Raw genomic sequence first — 26,134 nt, 5'->3', positions numbered from 1 at the left:
CCAAGTCCCATCTTTGCATTTCCTACCTTCTTTGATGTGGCCTCTTCTCTACCTTTAGTTGTGGAGTTTGTTCTGCCAGTCTTAAGGTTGATTTCTGGTCTATTTAGGATGATTTGATAGTTATCTAGTTGTGTTCATGGGATGAGGAGTGTCTAAGATGCTCCTACACTGCCACCATCTTCCCCTTCTCTCCCCTAACTCCACAGCTTTTAACACTTTGATCGTGTGATAGGATCAAGCACAGTCTTCCCTCCTTTTTGTCAGTGTGAACCATGATTTGAGATGTTGTATCATAAACTGGTGAATGAACCACTGAGTTGCCAGAGGGAAGGGGGTTGGAAGGACAGGCAAAATGGGTGAAGAGCAGTGGGAGATACAGGCTTCCAGTTATGGAATGAATAAGTCATGAGAATAAAAGGCACTAGTGCTGGAATTGGTATTAAGGAAATGCTTGCTGACTGAAGGAATCATAACTATACAGATCCCTATATCTTATCTAAGAAAATTTTCAACATTCCTATATTCACGCATCTTTAATGAACTTAAACATAATCAAAGGCCTAGTGACTGAAGAGTGTATCAGAGAGAGACCGTAGAATGTATGTAATAAGGTTATATAATGATTATGAGAATATAATTCTAGATCCAGATTACATTGTAGCTCCTTCTATTCTTTTTTTTTCTAAATATAATTTATTGTCAAGTTAGCTAACACACAGTGTATACAGTGTGCTCTTGGTTTCAGGAGTAGATTCCCCCAAGTAGCTCCTTCAATTCTTAGTGATTGGACCTGGAAGCAAGTCCTTTAGTCTCTCTGTGACTCACTTTTCTCATCTGTAAAATGAAGATCATAATCATCCCTATACCTCATAGGGTTGTTTTGAGAATTACATGATTAATATATAAAAAATATTTGACACTTCTTACTACATAATAAGTACTCCATAAATGTTAGCTTTTCTTACCTAAATCAAATAGAGTAATCCAGCATATCTATGGACAAGGCAGTTTGGGAGAAGTCTAGTGATCTCTTTAACTTCAAAATTACTGAAAACAGTTATTTCCTGAGTGCCTGCTATGAGCTAGGTACTGTGACAGAGTTGGGTAAAATTTAGTATCTGCTGCCTTCAGGAATCTTTCCTTCTTGTTTTGAAAGATTTTCCTGGTTGGGGCGCCTGGGTGGCGCAGTCGGTTAAGCGTCCGACTTCAGCCAGGTCACGATCTCGCGGTCCGTGAGTTCGAGCCCCGCGTCGGGCTCTGGGCTGATGGCTCAGAGCCTGGAGCCTGTTTCCGATTCTGTGTCTCCCTCTCTCTCTGCCCCTCCCCCGTTCATGCTCTGTCTCTCTCTGTCCCAAAAAATAAATAAACGTTGAAAAAAAAAATTTAAAAAAAAAGAAAGATTTTCCTGGTGAAAGTCCTTGATATTCTAAGATTTTGGTCACACATGCTAATATGTTAGCATCTGTCATAAGAGTTTCTTGTAAAAGTTTCAGTAGTTCAGCATGTGATTACTCAACAAAGAGTTTTTTCTTCTGCACACAGCTATAGCTACTGGTATATTCCTCAAAGATGTCTGCAGGCTTTCCTAAGGTCTCAATTTCAAGTTCGTTTACCTCAGGCAACCACTGATTTGTTTCTATTCCTAAAATTGTGTCATTTCGAGAATATTCATTAAATGGAATCCTATAGTATGTGAACTTTTGAGATTGGCTTTTTTCACTCAGCATGATGCCCTTATGATCCACCCAAGTGTATCAATAGTTTATTCCTTTTTTTTTTTTTTTTTTTTGCTGAGTAGTGTTCCACTGTATGGATATACTAATTTGTTTATACATTCTCCAGTTGAGAGACATTTGGATTGTAGTTTTTGGTGAATACAAATATAGCTGCTTTAAACACTGTCATATAGGTTTTCATGTGAATGCAAGCTTTCATTTCTAGAGGGTAAATGCCCAGGGATGGGATTGTTGGCTCATATATATACATGTCTAATTTTATAAGAAAGTGACTAGCCATTTTCCGGAGTGGCTATACCATTTTATATTCCCACTAACAATGTATGATAATTCTATTTTCCCAGTATCCTTGCCAGCACTTGGTATTGTCACTATATTTTATTGTAGCCATGCTAATAGGTGTGTAGTGTATCTTATCTGGGCCTTAATTTGCTTTTCCTTAATGGCTAATGATGTTGAAAATATATCTTTTATTATTTTAGAAAGAAAGAGGGAGAGAAAGAGAGAGCGTGAGCAGGGGAGAAGGTCAGAGGGAGACAGAGAGAAAGAGACAGAGAGAGAGAGAGAGAGAGAGAGAGAGAGAGCATCTTAAGCAGGCTCCATCCTCAGCATGGAGTCTGACACGGGGCTCAATCCCAGGACCCTGGGATCATGACTTGAGCTGAAATCAAGAGTTGGATGCTCAACCAACTGAGCCACCTAGGTGCCCCTGTTGAATATCTTTTCATGTGCTTATTTGCCATCTGCATATTTTCTTTCATCAAGTATCTGCTCAGGTGTTTTGCCCATTATCTAATTGAGTTATTTGTTTTCTTATTTTTGGGTTTAATAAATCCTTTATGAATTCTGGATATGATTCCTTTGTCAGATATGTAATTTGCAAATATTTTTTCTAGTCTAAGGTGTATTTACTTATTTATTTATTTAAAGTTTATTTATTTATTATGAGAGAGAGAGAGAGCCCACATGAGTGGCAGAGGGACAGAGGGAAACAGAGAGAGACAGAGAGAAAGAGAGAGAGAGAGAGGGAGAGAGAGAGAGAGAATCCCAAGTAGGCTCCACACTGCCAATGTGGAGCTCAACGCGGGTCACAAACTATGAGATTATGACCTGAGCCGAAGTCAAGAGTTGGAAGTTTAACTGACTGAGCCACTCAGGCATGTCGCTTATTTTTTGAACATTGTCTCCCTAGGGTCTTTACCAGAGCAGAAGTTCTTAGTTTTGGTGAAGCCTAATATATTCACTTTTTCTTTATGTATTATGCTTATGATGTCACTGAAATTTTTATCTTATGTTTTCTTGTAGAAGTGTCACAGTTTTAGGTTTTACATGTATGTATGTATGTATGTATGTATGTATGTATGTATGTATGTAGGCTTCATGCCCAGCACAGAGCCCAATGCAGGGCTTGAACTCACGACCCTGAAATCAACACCTGAGCTGAGATTAAGAGTTGGGACACTTAACCAACTGAGCCACTCAGGCACCCTTAGGTTTTACATTTAGATCTATGGTCTACTTTGAGTTCATTTTTGTATAAGGTGCAAGGTTTAGGTTAAAGTGGTTTGTTTGTTTTTGTCTATGGTATCTAATTGCTCCACAACATTTGTTGAAAAATCTCTGCTACTTATTAATTGTGACACCTTGGGAAATCATCTAACCTCTCATGGCCTCACTTTTCTTTCCTCAAAAATGGAGATGATAATAGGACCTAACCTCTAAGGATGAAGTGAGGATTCCAGACTCTATGTATAAACACCTAGCACACAGTAGATAGTAGTAGCCATTATTATTACTTACAGAGTTTCAAATTTTGGTATCTTACATTATGATTTACAAAATTTGATAACATATAATACACTGTCTCTTTTTAATCCCTTCCATGGATGTTGGAGAACATGGATCAGTGCTAAGGTAGATTCTGGCAGATGGGTTCTACTGAGATGATGGCTGAACGTACTTGTAGTGAGGAAATGACAGCAATTCCCAGTTGGGAGGGGCGCTGAGGCCAAGGCCAGTTCAGTACAAGTCAAAAGTGTGTAGCCAAAAACAGGAAATAAGAAATGAAGTTAGATATTATGGAAATCAGAAAGAATTCAAGAATTTTCTTCTGAATAGGTAAGGGCAAATGGGGTTCTGGACTTTGAGTGTGTATAAAGCAGAATACTGAGATACACTGTTACTGAGTTGTGGCCTCACAGCCTTGTTTAAAGGTCTTGGCCTTGGCTTTTCACTTCAGGATGCTCTTTACTAGCTGTGTGGGGAGTCTTTTGCCTTCTCTTCTCTAAGCGAATTTAGTCCAAGACCGTGTTTTTCTGTGAACTCTCTTACTTTGGTGCCAACAGTGGGGTGATGTGCCAGGTACCCTCTGGGAAGTCTTTCTAAAACATTCTGCTTAGCAGATCTGAAAAGGCTGAAGAACCTTCTCAGGAAGCTGATTGTGCCTGTGGTAGGTCTTGGTCTGGAAGCTGTTTCGAAAGCTCGATACCACTGCCACTTTGTTGATTCCCACTATGCTCTCTGGCACTGCATACCTTGTTGGCTCCCCAGGAACTCTCCTTAGTGTCCCTGAGAAAGAGCTGGAAGCTTCAATGTTTTTGTTTGTTTGTTTGCTTTTTACTTCCTCTTTGATCTGTGTTCTGAGATCCTACATGAATTAATCTTTTGTGATAGGCATGTGTAAGATACCTTGAAAGAAGTATACTGTTATTAGAAAAGTTATAATCACAATCAGTCAGACCAGAGATTCCTATCAGTCTGGTCAAGTGTGAAGGTTTATGGGCTAGGGGTGGTGTCATTGGAAACTGATAGTGTAATTGAAATTGCTTCTGAGTTGCAAGATATAGCAAAACAAATATGTTTTATAGCACAGTACTGAGTATCAACTTATTGTGGTGGTTTATGTGTAAGCCTCCAAGATAATAATGGCACCTGACTTCAGTCAGTCCTTTGCAAGTTTAGAAATCCTTGTGTTGTTTCCTATTTAAATTGATTCTTACAACAAGGATGAGAGAGGCAGTGCAGGGATTATTATTCATATTTTACAGATATGGAAGCTGTCAGGGACTTGGAGCTGCAGGGGGCTGGGATATCATCCATAGTGATCAAAAGCAGAGGCTCTGAGGCAGATTGCCTACTTCTTTTTTGAATTTCTGTATTCTGGTAAAATATATATAACATCAAATTTGTTATTTTGAACACTTGTAAGTATACAATACAGTGGCATTACATTAAAAATGTTGTATAACCATCACCACTGTTTCTAAATTATTTTCATCACCCCAAACAAAAACTCTAGCCATTAAACAACTCCCCATTAGACCTCCCCTCAGCCCCTGGTAACCTCTAATCTACTGTCTGTATGAATTTGCCTATTCTAGATACTTCATATAAGTAGAACAATATAATATTTGTCCTTTTTTGGCTGGGTTATTTCACTTAGCATAATGTTTTCAAGGTTCATTCATTTTGTAGCACGTATCAATCACTATGTCATTTCTTCCTATTGCCAAATACAGAATGTTCGTGGTGTATGTGTGTCTATGTGATATATATATATACCACATATTGTTTATTCATTCATCTGTTGAGAGGCATTTAGGTTGCTTCTACACATTGACTACTATGAATAGTGCTATTATGAACATTTGTGAACAAGTTTTTGTTTGAATACTTGTTTTCATTCTTTTGGTATATACCTAGAGGTAGATTTGCTGGGTCATGTGGTAATTCCATGTTTAGCTTTTTTTAATGTTTATTTTATTTTTTGAGGGGGGGGCAGAGAAAGAGAGAATGAGCACAAGTGAGGGAGGGGCACAGAGAGAGAGGGAGACACAGAATCCGAAGCAGGCTCCAGGCTGTCAGCATAGAACCTCAACTGTGAGAGCTCATAAACTGTGAGATCATGACCTAAGGTGACGTCACACACTTAACTGAATGAGCCACCCAGGCTCCCCTTATATTTAGCTTTCTGAGGAACTTGCAAACTTTTCTACATCAATGGTACCACTTTACATTCCCACAAGCAATATACAAGGGTTCCAACTTCTCCATATCTTCAACACTTGCTACTTATTTTTTTTTGTTGTTGTTAAAAACCACATCCTAGTAGGTGTGAAGGGGATATATTATTATAGATTTTATTTTCATTTCTCTAATCACTAAGAATGAGCATCTTTTCATATGTTTATTGGCCATTTCTATATCTTCTTTGGAGAAACGTCTATTCAAGTCTTTTACCCATTTTTAAGTTGAGTTGTTTATCTTTTGTAAAAATGTTTATTTTTGAAAGAGAAAGACAGCATGTGTGTGGAAGCAGTGGAAAGGGCAGAGAGAGAGGGAGAGAGAGAAAACCAAGCAGGCTCCATGCCATCAGTCCAGAGCCTGATGTGGGGCTCGAACCCACAAACCATTAGATCATGACCTGAGCCAAAATCAAGAGTCAGACATTTAACCAAATGAGCCACCCAGTTGCCTCGTTGTTTATCTTTCTGTTGCTGAGCTGTAGGAGTTCTCTATGTTCTGGTTATTAACACTTATCAGATATATGACTTCCAAATATTTTCTCCCATTCTTTTTTTTAAAGTTTATTTATTTATTTTTAGGAAGACAGCGTGAGTAGGGGAGGGGCAGAGAGGGGGAGACAGAGAATCCCAAGCAGGTGCCATGCTGTCAGCATGGAGCCTGATGCAGGTCTTGAAATCATGAAACTGAGATAAGACCTGAGCCAAAACCAAGAATCAGACACTTAACTGATCGAGCCACCCAGGGGCCCCCAAATATTTTCTCCCATTCTCTAGGCTATCTTTCACTTTCTTGATAATGTCCTTTGATGCACAAAAGTTTTTTTGAAAAAAAATTTTTTTAAGTTTATTTATTTTGAGAGACAGAGACAGAGTAGAGGCAGAGACAGAGAAGGAAAGAGAGAATCCCAGGCAGGCTCCATGCTGTCAGTGCGGAGCTTGATGCGGGGCTTGAACTCCCAAACTGTGAGATCATGACCTGAGCCCAAACCAAGAGACAGATGGTTAACTGACTGAGCCACCCAGGTGCCCCCAAAATTTTAAATTTTGATGAAATCAAATTTATCTATTTTTCTTTGTTGCTCATGATTTTGCTATATTTAAGAATTCAATGTCAAGTCCAAGGTCATGTTGCTCATGATTTTGTTATATCTAAGAATTCAATGTCAAGTCCAAGGTCATAAAGATTTACTCCCATGTTTTCCTCTAAGAGTTTTATGCTTTTATCTCTTATTTTAGGTTTTATTCACATAGAGTAAATTTTGGATGAGATGTGATGTAAAGGTCCAAATGCATTATTTTGCCTGTGGAAGTATACTTGTTCCAGCCCCATTTGTTGAACAGATTGTTCTTTCTCCTTGAATGGATTTGGCATCTTTGTTAGTTTCTGACTTAAAGTCTATTTTGTGTGTGTGTGTGTGTGTGTGTGTGTGTGTGTGTGTGTATGTTTATTCTGTGTGTTAATAGTATATCTACTTCATCTCTCTTTTGGTTACTGTTTGCAAGTAGTCTCTTTTTATGGCTGAATAATATTCCACTGTATTTATACATATACATATACATATACATATACATATACATATACATATACATATACACATACACATACATAGCAATTTACACATTCAATGCAATCCCTATCAAAATAACACCAACACTGGGGGGGCGCCTGGGTGGCTCAGTCGCTTAAGAGTTCAACTCTTGGATTTGGCTCAGGTCATGATCTCATGGTTTGTGGGTTTGAGCCTGGTGTTGGTCTCTGCACTGACAGTGTGGAGCCTGCTTGGGATTCTTTCTCTCTCCCTTTCTCTTTGCCTCTCCCCTACTTGTGCTCTCTCTCTCTTTCAAAATAAATAAACTTAAAAAAATTAAAAAAGAATAACACCAGCATTCTTCACAGAGCCAGAACAAACAATCCTAAAATTTGTATGAAACCAGAAAAGACCCCAAGTAGCTAAAGTAGTGCTAAAAAAGAAAATCAAAGCTGGAGGCATCACAATTCCAGACTTTAAGTTGTATTACAAAGCTGTAATCATCAAGACAGTATGGTACTGGCACAAAAAACAGACACATAGATCAATGGAACATAACAGAGAACCCAGAAATGGACCCACAAATGTATGGTCAACTAATCCTTGACAAAGCTGGAAAGAACATCCAGTGGAGAAAAGAGTCTCCTCAGCAAATGGTGCTGGGAAAACTGGACAGTGATATGCGGAAGAATGAAACTGGATCACTTTCTTACACCATGCACAAAAAGAAATTCAAAATGGATGAAAGACCTAAATGTGAGACAGGAAACCATCAAAATCCTACAGGAGAACACAGACAGCCACCTCTTTGATCTTGGTCATAGCAACTTCTTATTAGACATGTCTCTGGAGGCAAGGGAAATAAAAGCAAAAATGAACTATTGGGACCTCATTAAGATAAAAAGCTTCTGCACAGTGAAGAAAACAATCAATAAAACTAAAAGAAAACTGATGGAATGGGAGAAGATATTTGCAAATGACATATCGGATAAAGGATTAGTATCAAAAATCTATAAGGAACTTATCAAACTCAACACCCAAAATACAAAGAATCCAGTGAAGAAATGGGCAGAAGACATGAATAGACACTATTCTAAAGAAGACATCCAGATGGGAACACATGAAAAGATGCTTATCATTACTCATCATCAGGGAAATATAAGTCAAATCCATAATGAGATACTACCTCACAGTAGTCAGAATGGCTAAAATTCACAACTCAGGAAACAACAGATGTTGGTGAGGATGCTGAGAAAGGGGAATGCTTTTTCACTGTTGGTTGGAATGCAAACTGGTGCAGCCACTCTCGAAAATTGTATGGACAGGGGCGCCTGGGTGGCACAGTTGGTTAAGCGTCCAACTTCAGCCAGGTCACGATCTCGCGGTCCGTGAGTTCGAGCCCCGCGTCAGGCTCTGGGCTGATGGCTCAGAGCCTGGAGCCTGTTTCCGATTCTGTGTCTCCCTCTCTCTCTGCCCCTCCCCCGTTCATGCTCTGTCTCTCTCTGTCCCAAAAATAAATTAAAAACGTTGAAAAAAAAAATTAAAAAAAAAAAAAAAAAGAAAATAGTATGGAGGTTCCTCAAAAAATTAAAAATAGAACTACCATTTAGGTATTTATATAAAGGATACAAAAATGCTGATTCAAAGGGGTACATGCACCCCAATGTTTATAGCAGCACTATCAATAATAGCCAAATTATGGAAAGAGCCCGAATATCCATCAACTGATGAATGAATAAAGGAGATATGGTGTATATATATACAATGGAATGCTACTTGGTGATCAAAAGGAATGAAATCTTGCCATTTGCAACAACGTGGATGGAACTAGAGGGTATTATGCTAAGCAAAATAAGTCAGGCAAAAAAAGACAAATATATGATTTTGCTCATATGTGGAATAAAAGAAACACAACAGATGAACATAGGGCAAGGGAAGGAAAAATAAGATAAAAACAGAGAGGGAGGAAAACTATAAGAGACTCTTAAATACAGAGAACAAACTGAGGGTTACTGGAGGGGAGGTGGGTGGTAGGATGGGCTAAATGGTGATGGGCATTAAGGAGGGCACTTGTTGAGATAAGCACTGGGTGTTATATGTAAGTGATGAATCACTGGGTTCTACTCCTGAAACCAATACTATACTGCATGTTAACTAACTTGAATTAAAATAAATTAAAAAAAATAACTTGACAAAATTTATATGCTCTGATAATAAAAACTTACAACAAACTAAGAATACATAAGAACTTCCTCAATCTGATAAAGGGTATCTATGAAAAACTTAAGGTAATGTTATGCTTAATGGTGAAAGACTGAATCCTTTCCCCAAGATCAGGAAAAATAGAATGGTTTCTATTATCAACACTCCTATTCAACATCATCCTGAAGGTCCAAGCTGATGTAATAGGGGAAGTAAGAGAAATAAAAGACATACCGATTAGAAAGGAAGAAATAAAACTGTATTTACAGATGGCATGACTGCCCATGTAGAAAATCCCAAAGAACCTACAAAATAGCTACTAAACTAATAAAGTCAGAAGACAGAAGTTAATATACAAAAATTAATTGTATACCAGCAATGAACAACTGGATAAACAACTTGGAAGTTTCTTATAAAGTTAAACACACACTTAACATATGACCTATAGCAATCCTAGGTATTTACCCAAGTGAAATGTTTATCTATGTTTACACAGAAACCTGTATGTAAATGTTTTTATAGCAGCTTTATTCATAATCACCAAAAACTGGAAAAAATTCTGCAAGATATCCTTTAATAGGTGAATAGATAAACTGTGGGTCACCCATACAATGGAATACAAGTTGGCCAAAAAAAGAAAAAAAAAGGCAGAAACTACTGATATAAGCAATAACATAAATGAGTCTGAAACACGTTATGCTAAGTGAAAGAAGCCATACTGTATGTTTCTATTTATATGACACTGATGCAAAAGGAAAACAATAATAACAGAATACACATCAGTGTTTGCCAAGTGCTAGGGATGTGGGAGGAGCTGACTACAAAGGGGGTGAGGAATTTGGGAGGATAATAGAATTATTCTATACCTTGACTGTGATGGTGGTTATACAACTGTATGTGTCATCAAAACTCTTGGAACTGTAAACTAAAAAAGGTAAATCTTACTGTATGTCAGATATGCCTTAATAAAGTTGAAAAAAAATCAATGTCACTTGCCATACTAACAGAATAAAAACAATAAGATCATCTCAATAGGATTCGGAAAAAATTTTTGAATGTATGTTCATGATATAAACTTTCAGGAAACTTGGGATAGACAGGAACTTCTTCAACCTGATAAAGGACATATACAAAAACCTACAGCTAATATCACACTTACTGGTGAATCTTTCCCTAAGATTGTGAACAAAGCAAGGATATCCCTTTTCACCTACTCTATTCAGTATTTTACTGGGGGTTCTAATAAGTACAATATGACAAGGTCAAGTTAAAAAAAAGAGGCATACAGAGCAGATAAGTAAATAAAACTGTTCCCATTTGCAGATGACATGATTGTCTATGTAGACTCTATAAGCTATAAAGAATCTAAAAAGCTATAAGAACCAACAAATATATGCAAACAATTGTAAATTAAAATTAAAAAACACTTCCAATATCATAAAAATATGAAATACTAAGGAATATATTTGACAAAAGATGTACAACACTCGTATACTGAAAATTAAAACACAACGGAGAGAAATTAAAGTTTTAAATAAATGGAGAGATGCACTGAGTCATAAAACACTTAACATTGGTAAGATGTAAATTCTCCTCAAATTTACGTATAGATTCTGTGCAGTCCTAATCAAACTCCCAGCAGAATTTTTTGTAGAAAATGACAAGCTTATTCTAAAATTTATATGAAAATGCACAGAACCTACTTTTCCCAAAACAATTTTGAAAAAGAATAACAACTTTGGAGAGCTTATACTACCTGATGTCAGAACTTATTATAAAGCTAGTATAATCAAAACATGTTGGTACTGGCATAAAGATAGACATGTACATCAATGGAGTAGAATCTAGAAAATGACTTATGGACAATCGATTTTCACAAAGGTGCCAAGTCAGAATGAATCAATCATAGACTTAAATGTAAAGCTTAAAACTAAATTCTAGAAGATAACTTAGAGGGAAATCTTAGTGACCTTGGTTTGGCAAAGATTTCTCTCTTTTTTAATTGTTTTTAATATTTATTTATTTTTGAGAGAGAGAGCACAAGCAGAGGAGAGGGAGAGAGAGAGAGAGAGGGAGACACAGGATCTGAGGCAGGTTCCAGGCTCTGAGCTGTCAGCACAGAGCCCAATGTGGGGCTTGAACTCACGAACCATGAGATTATGACCTGAGCCAAAGTCAGACGCTTAACTGACTGAGCCACCCAGGTGCCCCTGGTTTGGCAAAGATTTCTTAAACAGGACATGAAACCCATTAAACATAAAAGAAAAAAATGTCAATAAATTGGATGGCATCAAAATTATAAAGGCTTGCTCTTCAAAAGACATTGTTAAAAAAGGGAAAGGCAAAAAAAGGGAAAGGCAAGTCACAGACCAGGAGGAAATTTTTAAAAAACATAAAAGTCCTTTGTTGGATGTATCTAGTATATATAAAGAATTTTAACTGAAAAGTGAGAAAAAAGACAACCCAGTGAAAAAATGGGGATGATCTGAACATATATTTCAGAAAACATACATATGGCAAATAAGCACATAAAAAGATGCTCAACATCATTAGTCATAAGGGAAATGAAAACTAAACCCACAATGAGGTACCACTACCCCTTCACTAGACCACCTAAGGTTTAAAAGACTGACCATACTCAATATTGGTGAGAATGTACAGCAACAAGAACACTCATAAATTGCTAGTAGGAAGTTATACCACTTTGGAAAACAATTTGGCAGTTGCTTAAAAGTTAAAATGTACACCTACCATAGGAGACAACCAGCCAGTCCACTCCTAGGTTATCTCCCCAAAAGAAATAAAACATATATCCACACAAAGACTTGTACACAAATGTTCAGTACACTATTTGTAATAGTGAAAAACTGGAAACAACACAAAATGTCCATCAACAGGTGAATGGATAAACATATTGTGGTATAGCCATACAACAGGAGGCCATTCAGCAATAAAAAGGAAAGAGGTGATACACACAGCCACATGGATGAACCTTGAAATACTTACACTGAGTGAAACCCAGAAAAAGAAAATATACTGTATGATTCAATTTTTGTAAAATTCTAGAAAATAAAAAACGAGTCTATAGTGACAGCAGATTAATGGTTGCTTGGAGATAGGGAGGTAGAGGGGTGAACTAGGGAGAAGAGAAAGGGTTTACAAAGGGGAACAAAGTTAAGTTTTTGTCATGATGGACACTGACATTATCTTGATTGTGGTGAGGATTTCATGAGTGTATATCTGTGTCAAAGCTTACTAAATTGTACATTTTAAATATATACAATTTATTGTGGGCCAATCATACCTCAATGAAAATGTAAAAAAATTAACTGACCTTCAATAGAGGCAGTGATGGAAAGGGTTCTCTACTCTTAATTTTTTTTTACCTTTTATTTTTGAGAGACAGAGAGAGAGCACGAGCAGGGGAGGGACATAGAGAGAAAGGAGACACAGAATCCGAAGCAGGCTCCAGGCTCTGAGCTGTCAGCACACAGCCTGACACAGGGCTCGAGCTCACAAACTGTGAGATCATGACTTGAGCTGAAGTCCGATACTTAACTGACTGAGCTACCCAGGTGCCCTAGGGTTCTCTACTCTTGGTCTTTCACATTTGTTCAAAGATATTCAAAGGTATCATTAGGAAATCAGGCTTTCAGGTAGAAGAACTTCATATTTTGAAGTGTTTAATTCTAAACAAAAAGGAAGCTATTTTCCATTTTTTCCTATCCCCAATGTAGACAAGAGAAATGACAGTTCAAGCTGTCCATACCTTCACTCGAGCTGCAGTGCCTTCCATTCCACGGCTCTGAGTCTCTTTCCGCTTATCTGCAACCTCCCGTTGTTTTTGGAGAGCATCCTTGAGACGCTTGTTGGCAGCAGCTGCCTAAATAAAAACAGCTCATAGTAATGTTGAATTGAGGGTTAAAAAAAACCATTTTAATTTCCAGCATATTAGTAAAGAAAAATGAAAAAAATCTTTTAAAAATATTTATTTATTTTGAGAGAGAGTGAGCAAGCACAACCGGGGGAGGGGGGGAGGCAGAGAGAGAAGGAGAGACAGAATCCCAAGCAGACAGCGCAGAGCCCAATGCAGGGCTTGAACTAACAAACTGTGAGATCATGACCTGAGTCGTAATGTGTGACCCAAGGTACACATTTCAAAGTACCACAGACTGAAAGTGTCTGGAAATGTCACAAATTACTCTGTATTTCGTTTGGAAAGAAGCAAGCCCAATTGGGGGAAAAATCCTTATCTGAATGGTACCATTTTCTTCAGATTTTTATCTGTGCACAGTTTGTGACATATAAACAGGGATTAAGACTTAGGAATTGCTGGTCAAGATTGATATCCCTGGTTTCTCAGGACACTGGCTCATTTAAGGGATATTACTATGTCAGCATTTAAGCCTGAAGGTGACAGTACACCTGACCTAGCAGATTGGGTTTTCTTACCTCCTCAGTTTTACGTCTGAGCACATTAGACTGTTTCTGGAAGTTTCTTTCAAGTTTGAGCAGTTCATATTGCCTCTTACGGTCCTGAGAAGAAAAAGTCAGACTTTTAATTGCTATTCAGCTAGCTGACATAAAACCTTATAATGTAACTAAAGAGTCTTTCAGTATAACAGTCAGTATGGAAAACAGGATTTAATTTTCCTCAAAAAATTAAAAATAGAACTACCATACGATCCAGCACAATCTCACTACTGGGTGAGATTTCAAAGGAAATGAAATCAGTATCTTGAAGATATATTTGTATGCTCATATTCATTGCAGCATTATTCATAGTAACCAAGATATGGAAATAACCTAAGTGTTGACAGATGAATGGATAAAGAAAATGTGGTATATGTATACAATGGAATATTATTCAGTCACAAACAAAAAGGAAATCTCACTATTTGCAACAACATGGATGAACCTAAAGGTCATTATGTAATTGAAATAAACCAGACATGAGAAAGATGAATACTGTATGATCTCACTTATATGTGGAATCTAAAAAAAGTCAGACTCATAGAACTAGAGAGTAATGGTGGTTACCAGGAACTGGGGGTGGGGAAAACATGGAAAGGTTGGTCAAAGAGTACAAACTTTTGGTTATAAAATGAGTAAGTTCTGGGGATCTATATATAATAGCGACTATAGTTAATAATACTGTATTGTATAATTGAAATCTGCTAAGGAATAGATCTTAAGTGTTCTCTTTACACTGAAAAAAATAGGTAACTATGTGAGGTGATGGATGTGTTGCCAATGGGAAATGTGACATCTCCAAATTTATTCTTCTGAGATTGTTACGACTATGCTGGGTCACCTCCATTTCAATATGAATTTTAGGATCAGCATGTGAATATTTGCAAATAAGCCAGTTGGAATTTTGATTGAGATTATACTGAATCTGAGATCAATCTGGGGAGCATTCCATCTTAAGTATATTAAATCTTCCCATTCATTGGCACAAAAACAGACACATAGACCAATGGAATAGAATAGAAACCCCAGAACTAGACCCACAAACGTATGGCCAACTCATCTTTGACAAAGCAGGAAAGAACATCCAATGGAAAAAAGACAGCCTCTTTAACAAATGGTGCTGGGAGAACTGGACAGCAACATGCAGAAGGTTGAAACTAGACCACTTTCTCACACCATTCACAAAAATAAACTCAAAATGGATAAAGGACCTAAATGTGAGACAGGAAACCATCAAAACCTTAGAGGAGAAAGCAGGAAAAGACCTCTCTGACCTCAGCCGTAGCAATCTCTTACTCGACACATCCCCAAAGGCAAGGGAATTAAAAGCAAAAGTGAATTACTGGGACCTTATGAAGATAAAAAGCTTCTGCACAGCAAAGGAAACAACCAACAAAACTAAAAGGCAACCAACGGAATGGGAAAAGATATTCGCAAATGACATATCGGACAAAGGGCTAGTATCCAAAATCTATAAAGAGCTCACCAAACTCCACACCCGAAAAACAAATAACCCAGTGAAGAAATGGGCAGAAAACATGAATAGACACTTCTCTAAAGAAGACATCCGGATGGCCAACAGGCACATGAAAAGATGTTCAGCGTCGCTCCTTATCGGGGAAATACAAATCAAAACCACACTCAGGTATCACCTCACACCAGTCAGAGTGGCCAAAATGAACAAATCAGGAGACTATAGATGCTGGAGAGGATGTGGAGAAACGGGAACCCTCTTGCACTGTTGGTGGGAATGCAAATTGGTGCAGCCGCTCTGGAAAGCAGTGTGGAGGTTCCTCAGAAAATTAAAAATAGACCTACCCTATGACCCAGCAATAGCACTGCTAGGAATTTATCCAAGGGATACAGGAGTACTGATGCATAGGGCCACTTGTACCCCAGTGTTCATAGCAGCACTCTCAACAATAGCCAAATTATGGAAAGAGCCTAAATGTCCATCAACTGATGAATGGATAAAGAAATTGTGGTTTATATACACAATGGAATATTACGTGGCAATGAGAAAAAAATGAAATATGGCCTTTTGTAGCAACGTGGATGGAACTGGAGAGTGTGATGCTAAGTGAAATAAGCCATACAGAGAAAGACAGATACCATATGGTTTCACTCTTATGTGGATCCTGAGAAACTTAACAGGAACCCATGGGGGAGGGGAAGGAAAAAAAAAAAAAGAGGTTAGAATGGGAGAGAGCCAAAGCATAAGAGACTGTTAAAAACTGAGAACAAACTGAGGGTTGATGGGGGGTGGGAGGGAGGAGAGGGTGGGTGATGGGTATTGAGGAGGGCACCTTTTGGCATGAGCACTGGGTGTTGTATGGAAACCAATTTGTCAAATTTCATAAAAAAAAAAAATCTTCCCATTCATGAACATGGGTTATATTTCCATTTATTTTGATATTTAATTAATTCAAAGATGTTTTATAGTTTTTAGTGTATAAGTTTTATACTTGTTAAGTTTATTCCTAAGCATTTTATTCTTATTGATGTTACTATAAATGGAATTATTTTCTTCATTTTCAAATTGGTTTCTAGTGTAAAGAAATACAACCGGCTTTTGTACATTGACGAAATGTACAAATGCATCGAACCTTGCTGAACTCATGTATTAGTTTTACCAGTTTTTGTAGTAGATCTTCTAGCATTTTATACATACAATATGTCATCTGCTAACAGGGAGATTTTTGCTTCTTCCTTTCCAATCTGGATGCCTTTTATATATTTTTCTTGCTTAAGTGCCCTGGCCAGAACCTCCAGGACAATATGGAATAAAAGCAATGAGAGTGGATATTCTTGTCTTGTTCCTGATCTTAGGGGGAAAGTATCCTGTCTTTCCCCATTAAGTATGATGTTAACTGTGGGATTTTTGTAAATGCCCTTTATCAGGTTGAGAAGTTTCCTTTTACTCCTAGTTTCTTGAGTGTTTTTTATTATGAAAGGGTGATGGATTTTGTCAAATATGTTTTCTATGTCTATTGAGATAATCATGTGGTTCTTATTCTTTATTTTACTGATATGGTGTAATACATTAATTGATTTTCAGATCTTAAGGAAGGCTTGCATTTTTTCAGATGAACCTTACTTGGTCATGGTGTATCATTCTTTTTATATGTTGCTAGATTCAGTTTGTTGATTTTGGAGATTTTCACATCTATATTCTACAGTTTTCTTGGGATGTCTTGTTTTGGTGTCAAGGAAATACTCATAGAATGAGGTGGGAAATGTTTCCTTTGCTTCTGTTTTTCGGAATAGTTTCCAAAAATTTGGTATTATTTCCTCTTTAATTTTTTTAATTACAAATTTTTTAATGTTTATTTCTTTTTGAGAGAGAGAGTGAGCGAGCAGGGGAGGGACATAGAGAGAGAGAGACACAGAATCTGAAGCAGGCTCCAGGCTCTGAGCTATCAGTACAGAGCCTAATGCTGAACATTTCTGTTCATCTGCTAGCTTTGGGTTTAGTTTGCTTTTTTTCCCCACTGTCTTAAAGTGGAAGGCTTTTTTTTCCCCAGTGTCTTAAAGTGGAAGTCTAGGTTACTGATTTGAGATATTTCTTTATTTTTTAAAAATGTTTACTTATTTTGAGAGTGATAGTGCAAGCAGGGGAGGGGCAGAGGGAGAAGGGGAGAGAGAATCCCAAGCAGGCTCTGCACTGTCAGCACAGGGGCTTGATCTCACAAACCATGAGATCATGACCTGAGCCGAAATTAAGAGACAGACGCTTAACGGACTGAGCCTCCCAGATGCCCCTCACCTTCCCCTTTAGATAAGACATTCTTCTAGGTGAGAGCTCATATAATACTCATCTATTTTCCATGGTATCTAGCAGATAGTACCTTGCATGTAGTAGATGTTTAAGAAATAGCTGCTAAATTCATGAATGTGTCACATTTTTGGAAATAACTAGTTGTTTGAAGAGAGGCTTTAATGCTAGTCAGCCCCGAGAAGGCTTTGTTAGGTAGGCTTTTGAGAAGCTGTAGTTACTTACTCGTTCTTTTAACTGGATTACTTCTTTGTCTTTTTGTTGTTTCCATTGTCTAAACTTCTCAGCATCCTCTTTCATCTGACGCATCAACTGTACCCGCTGGTTTTTCATCACCTGTAAAAACAAAAACCAATACAATTATTAGTCATCTGCACTTATTCTAGGCTGATGTGCAGATGGATAGACTAACTATTAAGAAGAGAGAAAACCCAGAGCTAAGCTGAGAAGGCTGCCAACAGATTTTCTGATTAGGCTTGCAATACCCCTTGCTATGCTTGGGTTTCCAAGTATAGACTACACAGATGAACATGTTGAAGAAATTTTTTTAAAATGTACCGACAGCTAAATTCAGCCCTAAATTCATTGTACATAAATGAAATTTCAGGGAAATATCTACTAAGCCCCAAGGACAAATCCACCTAGCAATCACTGTATTCTAAAGGTTTCCGTATAAGTGGCCTGTTCACTCCACTTTGCAGATGTCAGAAGTTGAACATTCAATATCTGAAAATATTCTCCAGGTGTCTGTCAGTTTGCAACTAGTTTATGAAATCCTTCTACATAATCATGGAAGGTGGTTAGGATATCACCACAAAAAACTAAGGTATCTTTCTCCTTTGGTTTCAGGGAATCTAACATTAAACTCTGAATGTTAAAGCAGGGTGTCATTGTTCAGACTCTAGATGACTACCAGCACAATGTCCTGTAAAAGGGGCATTTGTGGAGATTCACACACTTGCAGATGATGGCCCTGCCTGCTACTTTCTCACCTGACAATGCCTCCGTAGTATAATTCTAAATGGAACACCTATGTTTGTAAGTTTTAATGAAACAAACCCAAGGATGAGCATTTATTACCCGTATCTCCTGGTTCAGTTTGGAAACGGTATGCTCTGTGGATTCTTTCAGCTTCAGAAGTTTGGACTGTTCATTGAGTTTCTTCTTCAGATCAGCTATTTGACCCTCTAGCTCCTGGAGACGTTTACGGCGGCGCTCACTCAACCTAAAAACAGACACTATAGGAATGAAGACTAGCAGCAGCAAAGCCTGACTTCAAAAGACATAGACTCCCAGGTTCACAATCCTGATATATATAAAATAGGTGACCAGTTGCATAGTCATCTTCAAATAATGAATACGCCCCAAACAACCAAAACTGTCTCAATAATGGGAGCTCAATACCAAGAGTAAAACAATAAATTTTTTGAGGATATAACAATGAAATTGCCTCAATACTTCATTCCCTACTACTAGGTTAAAAGGATGGTTCTTTGAAGATATTTCACTTTAGTTTAGCTGTAAAGGAATAATTTTGGTGATTATTACACTAGTCTGAGATAGAAAGTAAACATTCAGCATAATATTTAAGAAGATGAACTTGAGGGGAGCCTGGGTGGCTCAGTCTGTTAAATGTCCGACTTTGGCTCATGCTCTCATGGCTCGTGAGTTTGAGCCCCACATAGGGCTCTCTGCTGACAGAGTGGAGCCTGCTTCGGATTCTGTTTCTCCGTCTCTCCCTGCCCCTCCCCTGCTCGCACTCTGTCTCTCCCAATCTCTCTCAAAAATAAACATTAAAATTTTTTTTAAAGAACATGAACTTTGGACTCAAAGGAGATATAATAGAGTCACAGACTAAAACATAAGGTAGAATAGCCAATAAGGCAGAGGTCTGAGGAAAAGCAGAATATTCTGGTTATCTGCCTTAGTTTTATTCTTAACTGAGGGATGGCTAGATTGGTTTTTCATTTACTAGCCTGGACATTAATTCTATTCACAAGCTAATTTACAGTCTGTACAGGGACAAAGAAACTGTAGCTGTGTGGTAGGTCTGATAATCTTTCAAAATCCAGCTCAAATGCTAACTTCTTATAAGGTCTTCCTTGATCATGCCAGTCTAAACTGATATCCCCTACCTCTGAACTCTTAAAGCAATTACTGCCTAAGAAATTCATTTAGCTACTAATCTACTAATCATATGCTGTTACGGCATTCTTTCACTATCATCATGAGGTATTGTTGAAAATCTCAATTATTTTTCTTTTGTTTAGATCTTCTTTCCACAATTAGGTATAAATCCTGTGGGGGCAGGAAATGGCTCTTTTACTTCTCTATTTCATTTATAACTTCCTCACACACAGTAGGGACTTGAAATAATATTTATTGGATTTATTCTTACTTGGCTTGGTTGACATCCTTCTTTGTTGTCTGAAGTTCAAGAACCAATTCTTCTTTTTCCTTCTGCAGATTGATGACTTCCAACTCTAGATTTTTTATGTTATCCTAGAAATGTTATGGGTCAGAGAGAAAAAAAGCATTGAAAGGCACGAAAGAAAATTTACTTTAAAAAAAAAAAAAAAGAAGGGCCACCTGGGTGGTTCAGTTGGTTAAGTGTCCAACTTCGGCTCAGGTCATGATCTCATGGTTTGTGAGTTTGAGCCCCACGTGGGGCTCTCTGCTGTCAGTGCAGAGCCAGCTTTGGATCCTCTGTCTCCCTCTCTCTCTGCCCCTCCCCCACTTTCTCTCTCAAAAATAAGCAATTAAAAAAATAATAAATGAAAAAAGAAAACATTCCACATCTTAAGGAACTATGTGTTCAATTTTACCACTTCAATTACAAACTAAAAACATCAGTCTGTACTTGATTTAAGGAGATGAAAGTTACACCTAGTGGAAAAAGTATAAACTTGGAATCCAAAAGTTTGAACATTGAGTCCAGCACTTAATATCTAAATGTCTTAACAAAAGTCATTTCCTCTCTTTTTAGCCTTAGTTTCAACGCATAGGAGAGTTCATATAGCAGGCCTGAGATTGCTGTTCTTAAAAAGTATTGCTTGCAAGATTGGCCCTTGGCTCAGGTGTGTGAACTTGGTAGGGTTCTTACCCTTTTGATAAGAATGGCTCATTATGCCAAGAAACAGACTCTTTTTTTTAAGTTTATTTAATTATTTTGAGAGAGGGAGAGAGAATATCCCAAGCAGGCTCCGTACTGTCAGTGTGGAGCCCAACACAGGGCTTGAACCAACAAACTGTGAGATCATGACCTGAGCCGAAATCAAGAGTCCAACTCTTAACCGATTGAGCCACCCAGGTACCCCAACAGACTCTTAACTATAGAGCACAAACTGATGGTTACCAGAGGGGAGGTGGCTGGGGTGAAATGGGTGATGGGGATTAAGGAGTGCCCTTGTGATGAGCACTGGGTGATGTACGGAATTGTTGAATCACTATATTGTACACCTGAAACTAATATGACACTGTATGTTAACTAACTGGAATTAAAATAAAAACTTAAAAAAAACACCTGGACTCCTAGACTCCAGGGAGGTTCCCTGATAGACAACATTTCACACATGTCACAAACCATTGCTGGAGGAATTAAATAATAACTTACTCCACTAGGAGAAGACTCTTGGAAGCTTACATCTGGTTCCCTTCAGACTTTGCCCCATGTGCTTTTTCCTTTTGATGATTTTGTTTTGTATCCTTCTACTGTAATAACTCTTAGCTGTATGACTATATGCCAAGTCCTCTGAATCATCCTGGTGAATCATCAAACCTTGGGGTGGTCTTGGGGACCCTCGAGAGTTTCACTATCTATGTGAACAATTAACAACACGACTTACCTCACAGGGTTGTTGGGAAGATGAAATAAGATAAAGAAGGGAAGACATTCTATAAATAGTAAAGAGCTACACAAACATTCTTATATTCAGAACTTTCAAACATATATATTCAATACCTTTTGCAGCTCTGCATACATTTAGGAAATGAATTCTAGAAACTGAAGTTTAGTAGTTTCCAAGATTGGGAAAACCCAATAGATTCCTTCCTGTTCTCATAACCAAAAAATTAAAGGACACCGGCTGAATGAGCAGTTGGTAGCCAAGAAGATTATGTGGTGGTCTTAGACCGGTATTGAAACGACACAAAGAGGCAGGTTAGGTGGGGCTGTATCAGAGAAGCTTTCTAAACAGGCAAGAGCTGTTTTCCACAAAATATAATGAACCACGCTAATACCCAATGAAAATCAGTCTCATTGCTTTATAGCTACCCTGCATATTTAAACTGGCAATAATGTGTGTATGTGTGTGTACACTTAGAGAAGTAACACATGAAAACATTCTGGTTAAAATATAATCCAGATAGTACATATAAAGGGTGAGTCTCCTCTACTGCCCTACTCTTCCAAAATGCCAGTCCCCTATCCAGAAGTAACCACTGCTAACAGACTGGTCCAGATTTCCAGACATTCTTCCTAGACATTTGCATATTATATATGTGGAAATTTACATATTCTAGACATTTAAACATATATGTAAATGCCTTAAAATGCATAACTGATAAATATATAAATATATTGTGGCAAATGTCTAGAGTATTTATTTAAATAGATACAAAAATAATATGTGCATATTTGTATGTGTGTCTATTGGAATGTGTTAAAGGTAAGCAGAATTATACTAAAAGTGTGTATTATTCTGTAACTTTTTTTTTAGTCTTTGAAATTTATTTATATCATTGCATAGAGATCTACCTCATTGTTTTGCCATAATGGAATATTCTTGTGCATGCCTTCTGTACATGCATGCAAGGTTTTTCTAGGGTAGGAACAAGTGGAATTACAGAGTCATGGGGGTACACACTTTTAATTTAATTTTTAAAAATTTATTTATTTATTTATTTATTTATTTATTTATTTAATTTTTAATTTTTTATTTTTTCAACATTTATTTTTGGGACAGAGAGAGACAGAGCATGAACAGGGGAGGGGCAGAGAGAGAGGGAGACACAGAATCGGAAACAGGCTCCAGGCTCTGAGCCATCAGCCCAGAGCCCGACGCGGGGCTCGAACTCCGGGACCGCGAGATCGTGACCTGGCTGAAGTCGGACGCTTAACCGACTGCGCCACCCAGGCGCCCCAAAAATTTATTTATTTAGAGAGAGAGAACCAGCGGGGGAGGGGAAGAAAGAGAGGGGAAAATAGGATCCAAAGTGGGTTCCACACTGACAGCAGAGAGCCTGATGTGGCGGCTCAAACTCACGAACTGCAAGATCATGACCACAGCTGAAGTCGGATGCTTAACCGACTGAGCCATCTAGGCACCCCCACACTTGTAATTTTAATAGATACTGCTAAGTTGTCCTCTAAAGTGGCAATTCCAATTTCTACTCTTGCTAGCTAGGTAGGAGAGTACTTATTTCCCTGCACCCTTGTCAACATTTGATATTACTACACTTCAAAATTTTTACCAGTTGGATGGGTGAGAAATAGTATCTTTTCATTATATATGCCACATTTAGTCAAAACTGTCTCACTGACTCCACAAAGGGAGTTAATTGAGTCTTGGGTTACTATAACTCATGGCAATCTTCATTAATCAGATGTATACCTCCTCAAATTTTTCTATAGCAATTCTTCAGTGATAGAAAAACTATTTAGAACAAAAAACTACCTTTATTTCTTAGAAAGAGACAGTGATTTACAGGTGATGGAAAGGTACTGTTTACAATAAGAATTTGTTTCCTCTTAACTTTAAGGTTTGGGAGCTCAAGCATATTGGGTTCCAAGGGAAAAAGGGACAAGATATGTTACTACAGCTCTAGCTCATTCCTAGCACCTCCTCATAGAGTTAGAAGTACACTGGGGGATCATATGTCCCCATGTTTCCAGGAGTAAAAGAGTAAAAGAGTAAAAGAGAGGAATAATTTCTCAACCTGACCATTAATCCTTTGTTTACCCTGGAAAAGTCAAAATACATTCAACTTTAAAAAGGTGAGGCACCTGGGTAGCTCCGTGGATTAAGTGTCTGACGCTTGGTTTCAGCTCAGGTCATGATCCCACGGTTCGTGAGATTGAGCCTGGCATCGGGCTCCGGGCTGAACAGCATGGAGCCTGCTTGGAATTCTCTCTCCCTCTCTCGCTGCTCCTTCCCTACTCTCTTTCTCTCAAAATAAATAAATAAACTTAAAAAAAAAGTAGGAAAGCAACCTAAAAAAGGTTGCATTTTATGTCCTGCTAACCTGGAAGCTTGAGCTGCATATTTAATTTCCTCCCCCTTGAAATCCCACTAAAATGACCCCCCAAAAGGGTATAAGTTAACAAGGATGAAGGAGCAGTCAAGAAATATAAACAAATATTTAGAAGAGGAAAATAGTTGAGTAGTGGTAACTGATTTAGCAGAGTGGAAAAAGCTAAAATATGACTCCTATAGGACAAATGCCAAGAAGAAACAAGCCAATTTGTACCATAGAACCACAGAGAGGAGCACAGGTTTCCTCTCTGGAGAGGCCAAATCTGAGAGGCTGGATTCACAGACAGCACATACAGCAGAAGGCAGGGATAAGGTATCATACTGCTGAGAGAATTAAATAAAAGTCTGTACATGACTGGACGGACTCCTTCAACTCCCTTATTTTCTCTAGGTTGCCAGAAATAAGGCATACCACTACTCTGTCTACACCACTGCAGAGAGAATGACAAATTTCTTTATTGGAAACTGACCACCCAAGATAAACCCATGCATACACAACTTCCTACCAGCTTTTAGTGTCCCACTGTTAAATATGAATGGGTAGCCAAAGATCACTGGAAATTTGAGGAAAGCTTCTTATATGAAAGAAAAGACCAAACACACTAAAGACAGGAATTTGGAGGACCCAGAGGCAAGGCAGGAAGAAAAAGAAAACCTCAAAAAAATGTAATTTCTAGGGGCGCCTGGGTGGCGCAGTCGGTTAAGCGTCCGACTTCGGCCAGGTCACGATCTTGCGGTCCGTGAGTTCGAGCCCCGCGTCAGGCTCTGGGCTGATGGCTCAGAGCCTGGAGCCTGTTTCCGATTCTGTGTCTCCCTCTCTCTCTGCCCCTCCCCCGTTCATGCTCTGTCTCTCTCTGTCCCAAAAATAAATAAACGTTGAAAAAAAAAATTAAAAAAAAAAATGTAATTTCTATTAGAGATGAGCATTTCATCCAAGAAAAAAAATAGAAGGATATAAAAAATTAGAGGATTAAAAACATCTTAGAAATTATTGGCAAATAGGTGCGGAGGGAAATCACCCATAGAGTGGAATAAAGAGATAAAAAATAGAAAATAGGAGGGAAGAGATAAGAAAAGCAGAGACTATATCTAGGAGATCTAATATCTGACTATGAGGAGTGCAAGAAAAGAGAAATGGGAAAAACAGAAAGGGGGCATTATTAAAGAAATAATATAAGAAACCTTCCCATTAAAGAGAATACAAATTTCTAGTTTGAAAGGACCCACCAAGTACAATAAACAAGAAAAGTCCCAGACAAAGGCACATCATTGTGAAATTCATTCACACTTGGCAACAAAGAAAAGGTTCTTAAAGTTTCTAGAGCAGGAGTGGTGGTGGCAGTGGAATACAGATCAAATAAAAAGAATCAGGCATTATAATGAACTTCTCAACAGCAATACTGAAAACAGAAGACAGTGAAGAAAAGCCTGCACATTTCTGAAGAAAAATGATTTCTATTGTAGAATCTAAACCCAACCAACTAACTAACAACAACAGCAACAACAACAACAACAACAACAACAAAAAGCTATTTTCAGGTATGCAATGGTTTAAAACATTTCTCTTTCATGAACACTGTCTCAGAAAGTTATTGGGGTTGTATTTAACCAACACAAAGGGGTATCCCAAGAATGAGGAAGATACAGAATCTGTTTCAACACAGAGATGAGAAGTGAAGCAGATTCCCAGGATGACAGTCCCAGGTTGCCAGCTGGGCAGCAGGCCTACAGAAAGAAAATCAGGACAGAAGATTCCAGGAGGGTTGTCTTCAAGAAAGAAATGGATTGATAAATTATCTGGTATGTTTGACCATATTAGAAGGAGTTTTATAAGTCTGTAAAGAAGTTTGGAGATAAATTATTGACAGGTACATAGAAGACTAAGTAAATGAAAAAATGAGATTATTAACTCTGGGAAATAGAAAAAGCCAAACAAGAAAGGAAGTGGAATCATATGCTATGTGGATCAGCTGTAAAACATATTTACATAATCATAAAAATTTAAACACTAAATATTCCTTTAATCAAAACTTGTGGATTACCATTATGAGAGATAAGAGGTGAGGCGGTGTACATGGGTGGTTTTATAAGAGAGCTTTTTCCTATCTTCCATAGTGGGAAATCAATTGATAACATCTAA

The 26,134-nt window shown here is 37.9% G+C and overlaps 1 protein-coding gene across 2 annotated transcripts in view; it reads right to left on the bottom strand.

The window, feature by feature from the left end:
- The window catches only part of KIF4A (kinesin family member 4A), a 123,804-nt gene that overhangs the window by 27,448 nt on the left and 70,222 nt on the right, over positions 1-26,134 (bottom strand). For both annotated transcript variants that reach the window (XM_047843533.1, XM_047843532.1), the window contains exons 15-19: positions 20,139-20,242; positions 18,821-18,965; positions 17,966-18,076; positions 13,945-14,028; positions 13,262-13,375 (exon numbers count right to left, since the gene is read on the bottom strand). In XM_047843533.1, the coding sequence (XP_047699489.1) occupies positions 13,262-13,375; positions 13,945-14,028; positions 17,966-18,076; positions 18,821-18,965; positions 20,139-20,242 (558 nt within the window). The remainder of the gene's footprint in view (positions 1-13,261; positions 13,376-13,944; positions 14,029-17,965; positions 18,077-18,820; positions 18,966-20,138; positions 20,243-26,134) is intronic.

Source organism: Prionailurus viverrinus, chromosome X (assembly GCF_022837055.1).
Source record: "Prionailurus viverrinus isolate Anna chromosome X, UM_Priviv_1.0, whole genome shotgun sequence".
Classification (NCBI taxonomy): Eukaryota; Metazoa; Chordata; class Mammalia; order Carnivora; family Felidae; genus Prionailurus; species Prionailurus viverrinus.
The sequence above is the reverse complement of the archived record's forward strand: the minus strand, read 5'-3'. Positions and strand labels throughout refer to the sequence as shown.